General features: G+C 33.2%; 1 protein-coding gene across 4 annotated transcripts in view; it reads right to left on the bottom strand.

Annotated features, from left to right (window-relative positions):
* The window catches only part of RAVER2 (ribonucleoprotein, PTB binding 2), a 74,410-nt gene that overhangs the window by 28,171 nt on the left and 28,953 nt on the right, over positions 1-17,286 (bottom strand). Inside the window, exons 5-9 of one of the 4 annotated variants that reach the window (XM_088791185.1) lie at positions 16,145-16,271; positions 8,910-8,992; positions 5,910-5,975; positions 5,637-5,748; positions 3,569-3,837 (exon numbers count right to left, since the gene is read on the bottom strand). In XM_088791185.1, the coding sequence (XP_088647311.1) occupies positions 3,569-3,837; positions 5,637-5,748; positions 5,910-5,975; positions 8,910-8,992; positions 16,145-16,271 (657 nt within the window). Of the gene's footprint in view, positions 1-3,568; positions 3,838-5,636; positions 5,749-5,909; positions 6,015-8,909; positions 8,996-16,144; positions 16,272-17,286 lie in introns of all 4 variants that reach the window. The other 3 variants (XM_088791184.1, XM_088791183.1, XM_019731648.3) reach the window with 3 other exon arrangements.

Raw genomic sequence — 17,286 nt, 5'->3', positions numbered from 1 at the left:
AATGGCACTTTTCACAGTAATAGAAAAATAATGTTAAAATTTGTATGGAACCACAAAAGACCCCAAGGGACCAGGGAAATCTTAAGAAAGAAAAAACCTGAAGGCATTCCACTTATTTCAAACTTTAGCACAAAGCTATAGTAATCAAAATAGTATGGTATTGGCATAAAAAAAGACACACTGATTTATGGAACAGAATAGAACCCATAACTATGTGGTCCAAAAATTTTAACAAGGGTGCAAAGAATACACAATGGGGAAAGGACAGTCTCTTTAATAAATGGTGCTGAGAAAATTGGATTTCCACATGCAAAAGGATGAGACTGGACCCTGATCTTATACAATACACAAAACCTCAGTCAAATTATATTTAAAAACTTAAATATAAGACTTGAAACCATAAAACTCTCCTAAGAAAATACAGGGGAAAACACTAGCAGGCCAAACTGGGCTTGGCAATTATTGTTTTGGTATGACACCAAAAACACAGGCAACAAAAGCAAAAATAAACAAACTAAAGAGCTTCTTTACCGCAAAGGAAACCATTAACAAAATGAAAAGGCAATCTACTAAATGGGAGAAAATATTTGTAAATCATGTATAAGGAACTCATACACATACAATACCAAAAACACCCAAATAACTCAATTAAAATTTTTAAAAATAAAACTACCATATGTTTCAGCAATTCCACTTGTGAAATATTTATCTGAAGAAAACAAAACACTAACTCAAAATAGACATATGCACCCCATGTTCACGGCAACATTATATACAATCGCCAAGACATGGAACCAACCTAAGTGTCCATCAATGGATGAATAAAGAAAATGTGGTATGTACACACACACACACACACACATACACACACACACACACACACACACACGGAGTGGGGTATTACTCAGCCATAATAAAAAAGGAAAATCTTGCCATTTTAAACAATATGTGTGGACCTTGAGGGCATTATACTAAGTAAAATAAGTCAGACAGAGAAAGATAAATACTGTATGATCTCACTGTATGTGGAATCTAAAAAACAAAAGACAAGCTCATAGATACAGAGAACAGATTGGCAGTTGCCAGAAGTTAGGGTTGAGGGAGAGGTGGGCAAAATGGACGAAGGAGTCAAAAGACACAAACTTCTAGTTATGAAATAAGTCACAGGGAGGTAATATACAGCCTGGGACTATAATTAATAATACTGTATTGCATACTTGAAAATTGCTAAGAGAGTAGATCTTAAAAGTTTTCATCAAAGGAAAAAATTATTCTATAATTATGTATGGTGACAGACATTAACTAGATTTATTATGATCATTCTGCAATATACATAAATATCAAATCGTTATGTTGTAAACCTGAAACTAATATAATGTTGTATATCAATTATACTTCAATAAAAAATTTAAAAAGAAAAAAGATGCAGGTCTAAAAATCTAATGCTAAGTTATACTGATTGTTTAACAAAGTTCAAAATCTTGCTACAGGGCGGCCAGATGACTTGGTGGTTAGAGGGTGAGCTCTGAACAACAGGGTTGCCGGTTTGACTCGCACATGGGCCAGCGAGCTACGCCCTCTACAACTAAATTGCAGGACAACGACTTGGAGCTGATGGGTCCTGGAGAAACACACTGTCCCCCAATATTCCCCAATAAAATTTATGGGGAAAAAAAACCTTTACAACACATTCCTTTAAAATAAATAAATAAAAATCTTGCTACATATTTGGAAAACCTTCAGGTTGCCTTGTCCAACCTCCTATTATGGAAAGAGGAATCACTTCTACAGCAATCTCTACAGAGGCTCACCTAGGGTCTGCTTAATTGCTTTCAGTGATATGACATCCACATCTCTGTGAAATAGTCAAACCTCTTTTTGTAGGAAAGCTTCAATTGTTCTTTGTCTTGTTAAGCCTAAATCTGCTTTACTGGATGTCATACTTATTGGACTAGTTCTGCCCACTGGAGAAATACAAAATACCATGTGACTAGTCTGTGAATATTTTTTTTAATGTATATCCAGCTGGTCATCCCTTTCCAAGCTGCATATGTACATTTGCCTCAATTCTTCACAAGACTTGTTTTCCAGACCCTGCACGACTCTGGCTGTCTTCTTGTGGATAGACTCGATTTACCCATTATGTGAATCACCTCATATCCAGTTTCTCTAGAGGTCCTGGTACTTTCATTTAATATGAATTAAAGATTCTGTGCAAAAAGATAGAGTATTCATACATGAGTTCTATTTGTTTAATTTCGTTAATAACCTAAGCAATTAACACTGCAGATACATTTTTTAAATTCATTTTATGAAGAACTACCTTAGGTTTCCCACTGTTTAATCGTAGGGCATCCTATCCATACTTCCTGCTTTGACGAGGTGACACAAAACCTCTTACAAATTCAATGTTATTTTGACATTTCAACACAGCCAACTACGTATATTTTTCCTCATATGCTGCTTATAGCCTGAGTTTTTTACCACTTACAAATCAAAGGGTATTTTAGAGTACAAATAAAATAAAAATTAAATGTACTTTATTCTACCTACCAACTATAACATTTACAAATGTCAGTGGTTTCTGACCCACTAAAATAACTGGGTTAAAAACTTCCAGAATTAAAATGGAGATTACAGTTTTTTGGACAGGCCAGAGTTTAATTAACTGATCTTCACATTTTTCACATAAAATAAAATTGGTTCTCCCTTTAAATATTAAAGTACCTTAATTAGCTACAGAATATACATTTAAAATAGAAAAACTGAGCAATTTTAAAGAATAGCATTATTATTTACTTAGAAAGCCTTATAAATAACGTTATATAATTAGGTATGTATTAATGACACTCGTAAGCTTTTCCAAACTACAAAATTTTGAACTTAAATTAGTTTTCATATTTTATTTTAATATCAATTATCTTGAAAAATACGCATATATCAAACTTTTTAAAAAAGAAATATTTATAAGAATAAAAAACTTGTTTTTAAATTATTGTATAATAACACTTAAAAAATGCATTTTACACATATTAAAATTATTTTATTTGCAAACTGGCAAGTAATTAGCATAGTCCCAAACATCAGATGGCATAACTTATCAAAACATGGATTTTTGTTTGTTTATAGTAACAGGGTTCTTTTAAAGGGTACAATATTCCCTTTTATTTTGAGAAATGTACATTATGAAAAAGTCAGCATTGTCACTGACATATTATAGCAATTATCTAGTTTGTAATCCATATTTATATACTTTATATTATTACCTTCCTTTGAAATTTAAAAATAGTTAAGATTGCTTTATGATACTTCATAAATTATACCACCTGTAAAATAACCAAAAATTAGAATATTCTAGAATTAGAATACTTTCATTTAAGATATAATTATATATATATGTATATATATATATATATATATATATATACACATACCCTATAGTATGTATATATAAATGTAGTACACACATTAGTGTGTGTTTATGTAAATATATATACACACCTACACACACGTGTATATGTTTCTATGTGTGTGCATGCGTGCACGCACACACCCATAGTTTTCTTACCCCTGAACTTATCTCCGTGCCTTTTGGCTGACTTTGCTGTTGCTTATGGTGTCCTGTCAGCAAACCTCCAGTGGTAAGGCTTGGAAAGCTCTGAAGATAAGCCTGTGACCCTGAGAAATTTCCTTCTGCCATTCCCACAGAGGCTGGCTGTTTCTCCTGAGTGTTCCCGTGACCTGGCCCAGCTTGCCCAGTAATGTGCTGATTTGGAAAGAATGGTAACATGCCCATTCCAGCTGTTATAGTTGTTTGAGTTGGAATCAGATTAGATGCTGTAGCAAACCACAAATGCAAAAAACTTTTGGTTAGACAAGACTTACTCACAAGAGTCCTTTTGATTTTGTTGTTACAGGAAAAATACAGAGAAACCTATCTTTTTCACCTATTAGAGAACAGTTAAATTCAAAAAGTGAGGTTAAAAGTTGTAAATTAGCAGGTTTCTGTATGGAACAAAAAACCTATAGTAATCATGCTTTTCTTATTTTCAACAACTTCCAGAATAATCTCAAGGACATTATATTTTTCAATTCTAGGTTTTCATTGTATATTTTAGAAGTTGAGAGCAAACTTTATGTACTTTTTGGCATGTGAGATACATCAGTGCCCTTTTAAAAATATGCCCAATCATTGTAATTTGCCTGCTTCTATATCTGAACGAATAGTCTTCAGTTTAAAAAACTCTCTGACACTTAAAAATTGATAAATTAGATTAAATCCAACAATAAATTTGGTCAGCATGAGCTCATATCTCTTCCCAGCTCTCGAGTTCAATGTCTTCACATTGGTAACCTGATATTGACCGTGGTTGGAGTGTTTATACATAGAAATCTACAAATTCTACAAATCAAGACTTTTCAACCTAGAGAGCTGATTTTTAAACATCAGCACACCACTGGTTTAAAAAACCAGTATTTATGATAAGCACCAAATTTAACACACAAAAGTTTTACATTTATTGATAGCAAATAATAAGAAACTTAGGAAGAAATGAAAGTTTTAATTGGAAAATTCTGAGCCACTGCACTTCAAAAAATTCTGTAAGTCAAAATTGAATGAAAAGAGCTAATTTTGATAACTACTTTAAGTAAAATTTACATTTTACAAATTAACTAAACAAATTTCTTAAATTATTTTTAGTACTTTATAGAGATGGATACTTTAGTTCTATCTTTTAGCGATATGTTTATTTGGACACTTTGAATTTTCAGGGTTCTTAATACAGCACATGAAAAGTTTATTATTTAAACATGGCTTATTATTTAATCCAGCACAAATAATAAACATTTGCACAAGCTTTCAGGCATATGAAATAAACATTCGCATAAGCTTTCAGACCCCATCATACCATACTTGTCTGTATACTGGTTTAACTTGTCCCCACAGTCAATACCAACAGTCAGAATTGATTGAGTTATTTGATCATTTGACTTGTTGGTTTTATGTACAAGAGGCTAAATATGTTAGCCATATTGTTTTAAATTTTATTACTGGGGACCCTTCTCTTTTCCCTCAGCATGCTGACTTCAAACAAATTTCAATTAAACTTCAAACTGAAAATATCTTTCAAAATCATATTCAAATAAGAAATCACGGGAACCACCATGCTCCTATCATACACATATTATTTTCCTTCTAATACTAATTTGGAGATCACATTTTAAAAATGATACAAATAATCAAACTTTAAATTTACAAATACCAGATATTAATTTGTAAAAGCTCAGGGTTTCTTATCCAGGCAAAAATTAAATGGGTACCCATGTAACATGTCGTCAGCCCAGTGGGCAGCATGTCAGTCTCAATGGAGCGGTGTCTTTACCTCATGCTGCTGAGAACCTTCATCAAATATTAAAGTACATCCAACAGGGAAAGTCTTGGCATGGAAGCAAGTCCATCAATAACTTATCAATAGTTACCTAATGTTACAAATAGAAAAGCCAAGAGGGCTCTTAAAATTTTTAATGAGTGAATAAAACTCAAATTTGACCTTCCTGTAAGGAAAAGTATAATACTGACTATCTTTAAATCTCAAATCTGTTCACTGACTTCTCAGTAAATACCCATCATTTACTTTTATGTGCTTCTCCATGATGACCCAGCTCAGTTTTCAAGGGAAGCGCTGACCCTATCCCCACGGAGGTCTGCAGTACCATAGCTGGGGGTTCTCCAAGCAAGCCCGGTTTCTGCAAAAGAAGAAAAGAAAGTAAGACTTTTGCCCATGGCAGCAGGATAGAACCGAATATAAAGGCTACATGACTGAAAATTTACAAACAATTTGACCAATAGCCTGAGTATAGAAAAAAAAGGAATTAATTTCAAAGAAAAAAAATAATTCCATACTTACATTATTAGCATGAATATTCTCAAACTTCATTAACTGTTGTTGTGCCAGGGATACATGGGAAAGACTCTGAAGGAATAAATTAGAAGTATTACCCATAATTGAGCTCTGTGAAAATGACAGAACATTAAGTTAGTTTCATTTTAAAAAGCTGCTTGGCATATAACCCAATTCATATGGTTTAATTCGCTAGTTGATCTGAGCAAAACAACAGCTTCTTCATACTGCACTTTCCAACTTTTGGCAACACTAATTACTTTCTTTTAATAATATACAAGATGTGACTGTACAGTCATGGAACTAATTCTACATACACTCATTTTTTTTTTCATCCTCCCTCCCCTCCCCTTACTCTTTTCTGGCTTTAACGTCAGTACCATTCCATCATTTATTTGTTCACTTAATCATTCAACAAATATTTATTGAGCACTTTCTATATGCCAGGCACTGTGCTATATAGTGAGAAATGTGACAATAAGAACTACCCTTATGGATTTTATAGTCCCCTGAGGAAGGGAGGCATTAATTATAAAAACATGTAATTACAAATGATACAAGGAGCTATGAGAACAAATAGTAGGGGAATTTGATTTAGATTGGTAAATTCAAGGGAGGTTTCCCTGAGGAGCTAACTCTTCCAGCGATCTGAAGGTGGCAGAGAAATAAGGAAGTGAAGTCTGGGGAATTAGGTGGTGCTGCATGGGGACTATTCCCGGCAGAAGGAAGCACAGGAGCAAAGACATAAGGAGAAGGGAACAAGGTCTTTTGAGGACCAATAGCAGGCCACTGTAGCTAGGACAGTGATAGCAAGGAGCCCTGGAGGCAGGACAGGCCAGTGTGGACAGGCCCTGATGGCAAAATGAAGCATTTTGGTCTTTATTCTAAAATAAAGACAATATTGTCAATATTCTTCACACCCCTCTCATATCACTCTTCACATCTTATTGTAATTAATTGTTTAACATTTGTTTTCTGTATTTGTTGCAATTCTGTAAGAACAGGGACAATGAATGCTCAGTGACAAGTAGAGTGTCTAGTGCATGTTAGATTCTCAATAAAATATGTTGAATAAATGAATAGATAAAGACCCTATATGTACAAGATCCTACGTTAGAGTCTACGAATGCAATATAAGTAAGGGATAGGTCTTTCCTTTAAAAAACTGGGTTTAGGACCAGACATTCATTCATTCAATCTACATAAATTATCTATTATGTATTAGGTTTGATTTGCAATTAGGCTTCTATATAGACACAGCCTTAACAGTACCTGAAATTAATGAGTAATGTTCATCTTCAATATTATAGATACATGTATCTACAAACACATTTTAAAATGCCTGGAAAAGGTAAAACAAATATTTTTACTCTCATAAATATATGAATCATTTTTATCACACTGAGTAAGTTCTCAGAATTAAGAGTTATTGTTCATTCATTCTTTTCGTTCTATAAATACTCCTTTGAGTTAAGAAAACATAAGAAGACTTGTTTTAAACTACAGTCATATGCTGCATGATGACGTTTTGGTCAACCATGAACCAAATATAAGACGGTGGTAGGAAATAAAAGCCCCATGTGTGTTGTTGCCCCTGAAGACTTTCCGTGGGACAAGATGTGCAGCTGGACGACATGTTATCAGTGATGCTGACCCTGTGTGTAGGCCGGGCTCATGTGTGTTTGTGTCTCAGTTTTTAACAAAAACATTTAAAAAGTAAAAAAATAAACACATTTTTAAAATAGGAAAGAGCTTACAGAATAAGGCTATAAAGAAAATACTGGACACAGTTGTACAATGTTTGTGTTTTAAGCTTTGTGTTATTGCAAAAGAGTCAAAGATTTCAAAATTTTTTGAAGTTTACAAAGTAAAACAGTTACAGTAAGCTAAAGTTAATTTATTATTAAAGAAAAATATTTTTTTAGATAAATTTAGTGTAGCCTAAGCATGTCATGTTTAGCAAGTGCACAGTACTGTACAGTCCTGTCTCTGGCCTTCACATTCAGTCGCCACTCACTCACTGACTCACCCAGAGCAACTTCCAGTCCTGCAAGCTCCATTCGTGCTTAAGTGCCCTATACAGGTGTATCGTTTTGTTTTTTTCCATCTTTTATACAGTATTTTTACTGTACCTTTTCCATGTGTAGATACACAAGCACTTACCATTGTGTTACAACTGCCTACAGTATTCAGTATAATAACATGCTGTACGGGCTTGTAGCCTAGGAGCTATATCCATACGGCCCTAGGTACTGTGTTTCCCGAAAATAAGGCCTAGCCGGACCATCAGCTCTAATGCGTCTTTTGGAGCAAAAATTAATATAAGACCCGGTCTTATGCTATAAGACCGGGTCTTTATAATATAATATAGTATAGTATAGTATAGTATAGTATAATATAATATAATATAATATAATATAATACCCAGTCTCATTTCACTATAAGACTGGGTCTTATATAATGTAATATAATGTAATACAGTGTAGCCTGTGTACAATGTTTAGAAAATCTAGAGTAGCATACAGTCATGTCCTAGGCCTTCACATTCACTTAATATATTAATTTTTGCTCCAAAAGACGCATTAGAGCTGATTGTCTGGCTAGGTCTTATTTTCAAGGAAACACAGTATGTAGTAGGCTATGCCATCGAGGTTTGTATAAGCGCACTCTATGATGTTCGTAAACCATGAAATCACCTAACTACACATTTCTCAGCACATATCCCCATTGTTAAGTGACGCATGACTGTACTGACTTACTTATAGGAAAATATACCTCTTCCCCTCTTAATGCCCTACAAATAGGAATCAATAAATATATATAACTATGCTGCTCTGATTAGCTTAAGTTGATCTAATGTACTCATTATGTTTTTATGTAGCGATACTTATGACTAAGGATTTTTAAAAATAAAATATTCATTTCTTGAAAATTTTACGTATTAAGAACAAACAAAACATTCACTTAACATTTTTGATGCTTCAGTACTGCATACTATTTATATACCTGATGTGCTTTATTCAAATGTAAAAATGCGGAGGAGATGGATGGATTCATCAGATGTGACAAGCTGTGAGGTGTTCCAAGAACTGCTTTAAGAAAATAAAAGTAAAAATTTAACTTTATGATATATATGGAATTGAAAAATATATAAAACGAACTCCAAAAAAGGTAAATAAATATTTATTTAAACTTTTAACAAATTCACTGCAAGTTCCTTTATATACTGACCTTGTCACTGCACAAAGTGAGAGGATTCTTTCCTTGAAATACAACCCTAAAATTTGACTTAAAATTCAAACACCTTCTGTCATAATGCAAAACACCAAACCAAGTCTTCCTCTTCTCTAATACTTAGGGCAACAAAACTAATTCCATTTTTTAATAAGTATAATACTAATTGAGCCCATGTTATTTGCCCAGTGGTTTTGTTAGGTTTTTGGGTTATTTTGGCAGGGAGTGGGGGGGAGGGAAGGATAAAATACAATCTTGTCCTTGAAAAGACTACAATCCAATTGAGAAGAGAATACACGTACATAAAAAATATTTATGCACAAAAATAAACAAATAAAACAAAAGAAACAACAGTATTGTACATAGTTAATAAAAGGAATAAATGATAACCATACTCTTTTATCAAGTTTGTCTAAAAGCACATATACCAGAAATACCAGAGTACATAACAGAAATAACAGAAGAGATGTTTTCAGAACAGACAATATATAGACAAAAAGAACCATGAGATAAAAAATATATAAAGCAATTTCATCAAATTATTATAAATTGTTATTAGTCATAATATACAAAATTCTCTAGCAATACAAAAATTGATTAAAACCACAGGTCAGACTTAGAAAGTACTTCAAAAAGCATATAATCTAATGATCAAAAATATTTGAAATTTTTATATCACATCCCCACAAGTTCATTCCATGCTTTAAAAACTCTGTTACAAGTTTTTATTACTTGCTGAGGCAGTCCACTACATGTTTGGAAAACTGACCATTAGAAAGTGCTTTCTTTAGAATGAACCAGTTTCACCATAGGTGGTGGGAAGATTAGATCACTAGGTTGAGTTAGTTGCTTATAAAGACACTGTTTATTAGTAAAGAGGGATAAAGATGGTTATTTCATAATAATAAAGGGGTCAATTCATTAAGAAGATGCAACAATCTTAAATGTCTCTATACCAGTAACAAAGCTTCAGTATATATAAAGCAAAAATTTCTAGAACCGAAAGGTAGAGAAATTTACAATTACAGTTAGAAATTTCAACACCACTTCCTCTTTTCAGAAGTCACTATAATTTGTTATAAAATATTAAAATATAGTTTTCACAGCTTTTACTGAATACAGTATTTCCCAGTTTAAAACAACAACTAAAATCAAAACACTCTGGAAATGTCCACAGTCTCATGTGTAGCTGAGCTGCTCTTTACCCTTAGCTCTTGGCTAGGTTTCCCACTATGCCCCATCCCTCCCTCACAATAATTAATAGAATAAGTTGACAGGAAATTAGTAAGGATGTAGAAAACTTGAACAACACTATCAATCAAGAATAAATACAAAGAATTATAATACATCATGACCAACTGAGGTTTACCCTAGGAATGAAAGGATGGGTTAACATTCGAAAATCAATCAACATATAATTCATAACAGACCAAAAAAAAAATCCAACAAATAAAAAAACCCACCACACATATGATCGTATCAGTAAGTGGAGAAAAGCAATGGATAAATTCCAGCAATTGTCATGGTAAAATTTCTCAGCAATACAGGAATAGAAGGGAAAGTCCCCAGTTTGAAAAATAAAATCTGTTAAAAAAACAAACAAACAAACAAAAAAACTATAGCTAACATAATATTTAATAATAATAAAAGAATGAATGCTTTCTTCATAAGAACAAGACAAGAATATCCACTCTGACCAGTTCAATGCACAAATTATGCTGGAATTTCTACCTATAACAAGAAAGCAAGAAAAAGAAATAAAAGGAATACATATTGGAAAGGAAGAAAAAAATTGTGTTTATTTGAAGATGACATGATTGTCCATATAGAAAATCCTAAGGACAAAATGATACTAGAAACAATAAGCAATGTTGCAAGATACAAGATAAATATAAAAAATCAATTGTACTTTTATATGCTAGTAACAAGCAATAGGAAATTTAAATTTGAAACACAATACGATTTAAAATAGTATCAAAAGATATAAAGTACTATGAACACATCTGACAAAATATGTGTAAGATTTGTACCCTGAAAACAACAAAATATTTCTGAGAGAAATTAAAGACCTAAATAAATTCAGAGATATACCATATACAAGTATGTGGCTCAGCTTCAAAACTGTTGTCAATTCTGCCCAAATTAGTAGAGTCAACTCAATGTCAATCAAATTCCCAGCAGACATTTTTCATAGAAATCAAAAAGCTGATTCTAAATACAAAGAACCTACAATAAGCAAAACAAATTGGAAAAGAAGAATAAAGTTGGAGGACTCACATTAACTGATTTCAGGGCTTATCATAAAACTACATTTATCAGGACAATTTATCACTGGTATAAAGACAGGCATTTAGATCAATGCAATCGAATAGAGTCCAGAGATAAAGCCATACATACATGGTCAACTGAATTTTGAAAACGGTGTCAAGAAATTCAATGGAAAATGATAACCTTTTTTAACAAATGATGCTGGAAGAACTGTAAAAAAAACAATTAACCTGCATCTTTACCTCACACCATAAACAAAAATTAACTCGAAATGGATTACAGATCTAAACGCAAGACGTAAAATTATAAAACTTCTCGAAGAAAACATAGGAGATATCTTAGTGATCTTGAATTTGGTAGATTTCTTAAATATGACACAAGTACAAATTATAAAAGAAAATAATAAGTTGGACTTTGTAAAAATAATAAACTTTGCTCTTTCCTGTTAAGAAAATAAAAGGATAATCTACAGAGTGGAGCAAAATATTTGCAAACCCATATATTCAAGAGAGGACTTGTATCTAGAATAAAGAGCCCTTACAATTTAAGAAGATAAACAATTCAATTTAACATTTCAATTTAACATTTGCAAAATATTTTAAAAGCAATATTAACAAAGAATATGTAAAGATGGCAAAATAGCCCATTAAAAGATGTTCAAAATCATTAGTCAAAAAGGATATTCCAATTAAAACTGCAGTGAGATAACACTATACACCCAATAGAAGGGCTAAAATTAAAGGACAAACATATGACTTGGTGGTGAGAATACTGAGCAAACTGGAACCTTGGACACTGACAGTCAGAATGCAAAATGGTTCAATCACATTGGGAGAGTTTCTCATAACTTAAACATAAATCTGTCATGTGATTTAGCCATTCCACAACTAGATATATACCCAAGAGAAATAAAAGTATAAGCCTATATGAAGACTAGCATATGAATATTCATTGCAATTTTATATCTAATGACCTAAACCTGGAAATAACCTCAATGTTCATCAACAAATCAATGAATCTGCAAATTGTGGAGTGGCATACACTTGTTAAAAAGGAAAAAAACTACTGACACATGCAGGAACATGGATGAATCTCAAAATAATAAGCTGACTGAAAGAAGCCAAACTGTAATACTGTACAATTCCATTTACATAAATTTCTAGAAACTACAAACCCCTCTCTAGTGAAAGAAAACAAACCAGTAGTTTCCTGGGGGGGTGGGGAAGGACTGGATTACAAAGGGGCAAAAGGAAACTTTTGAGAGTAATGAGTAAGTTCATTATTTTGATTGTGGTGATAACTTCATAGGTGTATATATATGTCAAAACTTAACAGTTATACACTTCAAATACGTGCAGATTAATGTGCATCAGTATACTCAATAAAGATGTTAAAAATACAATTTAAACTATAAGTAATTGCACACTGGTTTAAAATATATATATATATATATATATATATATATATATATATATACACACACACACACACACACACACACACATACATATACATAAAAAAAGAAGTCTAGAATATTTACATCCTGTTTTATTTTTTAAGGTAGTTAAAAGGTCTGGATTGAAGAGAAAGGATTAGTATGGTCAGAATAACAATCAGTATAATTCTGGGAGGAAAATCAATCTGATGGCAGTACATAGATTAGATTAGATAGAAAAGAAGGCAGACAAGAACAGTAGTTAGGAATTTAGACTAGACCATACGTGAGTAACAAGGTATGTATAAGGTATGAACGGAGAGGTAAAGGAAGGGGTTTAATCAATAAACAAATATTTAAGTGCCTTTCACTATAAACAGCATTTTTGTTCTAGGTGCTCGAGATGAACAAGACAGATAAACTTTGCCATTATGGAGCTTCCTTTCCAGAGGGAGAGACAAACAATAAACAAGTAAGTATGTGTCAGTTATTTAAATATGAAACACTGAGAAGGAAGTAGGGCAGGAGTATAAATATATGTTATATATATACTGCATAACAATCATTTTAGTTTGCTCAGAGGCCTCTCTGTTCAGGGTATAGTAAGGGATCTAGTTGAGATATAGTAAAAGACAAAGTAAAGGAAAAATAAATGGAACTGATTAACAAGACAATTTGTCTTTCCTGAACACCAAGAAACTTCACACATTCTCCAGAAGCTTGGCGTGTGTTTAAGTGACATAGATTTAATCCTCTTCCCTTACCACTCCACAAAAAGAAAATGCCATGCTTGGTGAAATAATGTTTCTATCAGTGTAACGGGGAAACATCTTACTTAAAATTGTGAAAATAGCACTAAAATAAAGAAGCATGACCTGATATGGCCATACATCAATTTGAGAAGAAAGGAGAGTAGAGAATATATATTCTTAAATAAAAAGAAAAGACAAAAATAATATTGGAGAGGAGTTACTAAAGATGGCCCAGCGTCCAAAGGTGGGGAGGATGCTTTCTAAAAGACCCAAGAGTGTGATATACTTCTTTAAAGTATAGAACTATACTGATTTAAAGTAATAGAACTATAATGATGATAGGAAGGAAATCCCACTGCATTTTGTGCTGATCAGATCCCTTCTACAGGATATTTTCATGCCTGTGTACATCACATTCCAGGACAACCCAGAAAACCTGGGCTTTGTCTACAAAAGGGCAACTCGTGGGAGGATCTAAAGAATATATCCTGTGACATGTTATGGAAAGTCAAATACAGAACTGTGGTCTCCAAAGCAGTATAAAAGGTGTAAAAGGAAAACACTAAATCTGTTATTTATATTTACTTTCATCTTAAAAAATAAAAATACTAAGCTTGATAATTTCTTCACATACGACTTGACAAGGGTGCATTTTTATAATTGACGTGTAATTGATACATATACTATATATATTAGCTCTGCTCAAAACTTATTTTACTGATGAGACTGCATGGTCAAAAAATAAATAAAAAGAGACCACTGATCTGGAGAACAGAAGACAGGAAAAAAACAAAGATGACTAATGTTTCATGTTGTCTTCAAGTATTAGAAGGTTTTTCTTATGGAAGAAGAAATAGATTTATTCCGTGTTTCTTCAGAGTAAGAACTATAATAAGCAGCTAAAAGTTATAGGAATTACCATCTAATATAAAGAAAAAAACCTTCTAGCAATTAAATTCGTCAAATTTGCCTTGGGAAATAATGAGCTTCTTATGTGTCAAGTAGCCAAGACATAAGAAGATATCTCTACACCATTAAAATTGTAGAAGCGATATCTGATTGCATAATAGACTGAGCCAGAAAACCTCTAAAGCTGCTTATTCCACACAAATAATTGATGATTATATGAAGTACTGAACAGGAATGTTGTATAATAAAGAATTTAACTGGTCCTTGATCCTGGTTCATGGAAGGACATCTTTGGAATTTCCCCAGGAACAGGAGTATCTTTTTTATGCTAATGAAGTTGGCTCAATGTGGGATCCTAAGTAGCTCCCAGATGGGGGCTGGTCACACCAGGAAGCTCAGCCATGTGATTAGAGCATTGGGGCTTTAAGCCATGTGATATCAGCCAGACCTCCTAACCTCCAGAGAGAGGAAGGGGACTGGAGATTGAGTTCAATAACACGGACAATAATCATGCCTACTCAGTAAAACCCCAACAAAAAAATGTGGATATCACACTTAGTTCAGTAGAGATCCTGGTTGGTGCATACACTGATGTACTAGGAAGGTAACGTGCCCTGATTCCACGGGGAAAGAACATAAAAACTCTGTGTTGAGGACCTTCCCAGACCTAGCTCTCAAGTGTCTCTTCATGTGGCTGACATCCTTTATAATAAAACTGTAATCATAAGTATAGTGCTTACCTAAGTTCTATGAGTTATTCCAGCAAATTATCCAACCTGAGGGGGTTGTAGGAACCCTCACATTTGTAGCCAGTTGGTCATAAGTGTAGGTGGCCTGGGGACCCCCTGAACTTGCGGCTAGTGTGTGAAGCAGGGGCAGATGTGTTGGGGATTAAGCCCTTAACAGTCGGCGTCAGTGCTAACTCTGGCGAGTTAGTGCTAGAATTGAGTTGCACTCCACTAGCTGGTGTTAGACAAGTTAGGGTTGAAACTGAATAGACATATTTACTCTTAGTACTTTTACTCTAAAACTTAGGAATCCATTTCCTCCTAATGCTTAAATATACGTTTTGTGTATATACAGTTGTGCATTTCAGAAGGTAAGTAAACTCTTATCAGAGAAAGCATATTAAATAAATATGTAATGTGTAGCAATACTACAAAGATTTCCATAATGCTTACAACATAATACTGCTTTTGTCATTTTCTACAAAGTGAAACAATTTTACAACAAAAAAGGTAAGCAAAGAGGAAACAGGTCTTTAGCACTTTCCAACAAAGTAATTCTGCTAAAAATATTACATAAAAGAATATCATAACCTTTGTTGATATAGTCCAAAATAGTGTAGTGTGTTAATACTACACTGGTCAATAAATTCATATCAACTAGGAATTAAACTGAAGGTTTAAATTTAATATTTGTTAATGGTAAAAAAAAATACATAAAAAATATGAGGAACACATAAGCAAATTATATCTACAAAAATTAGTCAAAATATATTATCACCTCAGATCATTAATTAAGATCCATTGATAAGTCCTAGAAATTTAATATTTTTTTGGACTCATTTCAATGTTTTTTTCATGCAAAACGGTTTACTTCATATCAACGTTCTACATTTAATTGGTGCCCCTGGCGCTTACCTGGTTTAACAGCTCGCCCGCAGAGCTGGGGTTGTAGAAGAACTTGCAACATGGCAGGGTTATTTAAACTCTTCATAATTTGTACAGGATTTGGCTCTGGAAGTAAGCCCTTTTGATTACTGTGCATCTTCAATAAATATAGAAATAGAAAATATTAGAATACACAGGACGAAATTTTAAAGGCTTTCTTCCAGAAATCGCTATTCATCTGATAAGATCTATTTTATGATAAACACAATTTGCTTTATATTATACATTTGTTGTGTACATTCTACCAGTTCCTAATTATAATGTTAAGATAGTGTACCATATCGCATATACTGAAATCCTCATAGAATGTCTCAGTTAAATACAAATTGGCTTTAAGAGGATGAGTAAGATAAATCTCTTTGTACAAGTAGGAAGATGCCAAGGGGATCTGAATTTATTAGCTAGAAGACAACTTGACACAGTATGAATACTTTGATACCATAGCAGAGCCTTACTATAATGCTGTTCTAAAGTGTAATAATGTGAGCTGACTGACAAATCAAAATTTTCTTCTAATAAAGGTCTTTATTTCATTAATTTAAACCCTATTATGAGTCACAGATGAACTGACCTTACACACACAAAATTGTTCTCAGTTTTAAAAATCAGCCTAATACATGAGAATATTAGTATCATGTTATAAGAGGAAAACTATAAACTTCTAGTCATGAAAAAATGCAGAATTGATAACACAACTGGAATTCCTCTCCAAACCCAGATATCATGAAGTTGAGAGGGATAGGGTGACGGATCTGAGAACCTGACACAAAACTTATGAAAAATCCCTGGATGGATAGAAGGCAGTGGGTCCCAGCCTGGAGGCAGACATCCGCAGAGAGCGTGACAGAGCCTGGATCCACAGCCAGGATGGTTTGGGGAAGGGCTTTTTAGTTGTGTGACTATGTGGCTCCCTCCACATTGCCCCAGAAGGATCATGGTTTTCCTGGCCAGCACAAGGAGAGACAACAGCAGGGTGAAAAAGGTGAAGGGATTAAGAAGTATTTACAAATTGGTAGTTACAAAATAGGGACAGAGATGTTAAATACAGCAAAGGGAATATAGTCAATAATATTGTAATAACTATATATAGTGCCAGGTGGGTACTAGACTAA

Source organism: Rhinolophus sinicus, chromosome 14 (assembly GCF_057876585.1).
Source record: "Rhinolophus sinicus isolate RSI-liver-muscle chromosome 14, RSI-T2T, whole genome shotgun sequence".
NCBI classification, from domain to species: Eukaryota; Metazoa; Chordata; class Mammalia; order Chiroptera; family Rhinolophidae; genus Rhinolophus; species Rhinolophus sinicus.
The sequence above is the reverse complement of the archived record's forward strand: the minus strand, read 5'-3'. Positions and strand labels throughout refer to the sequence as shown.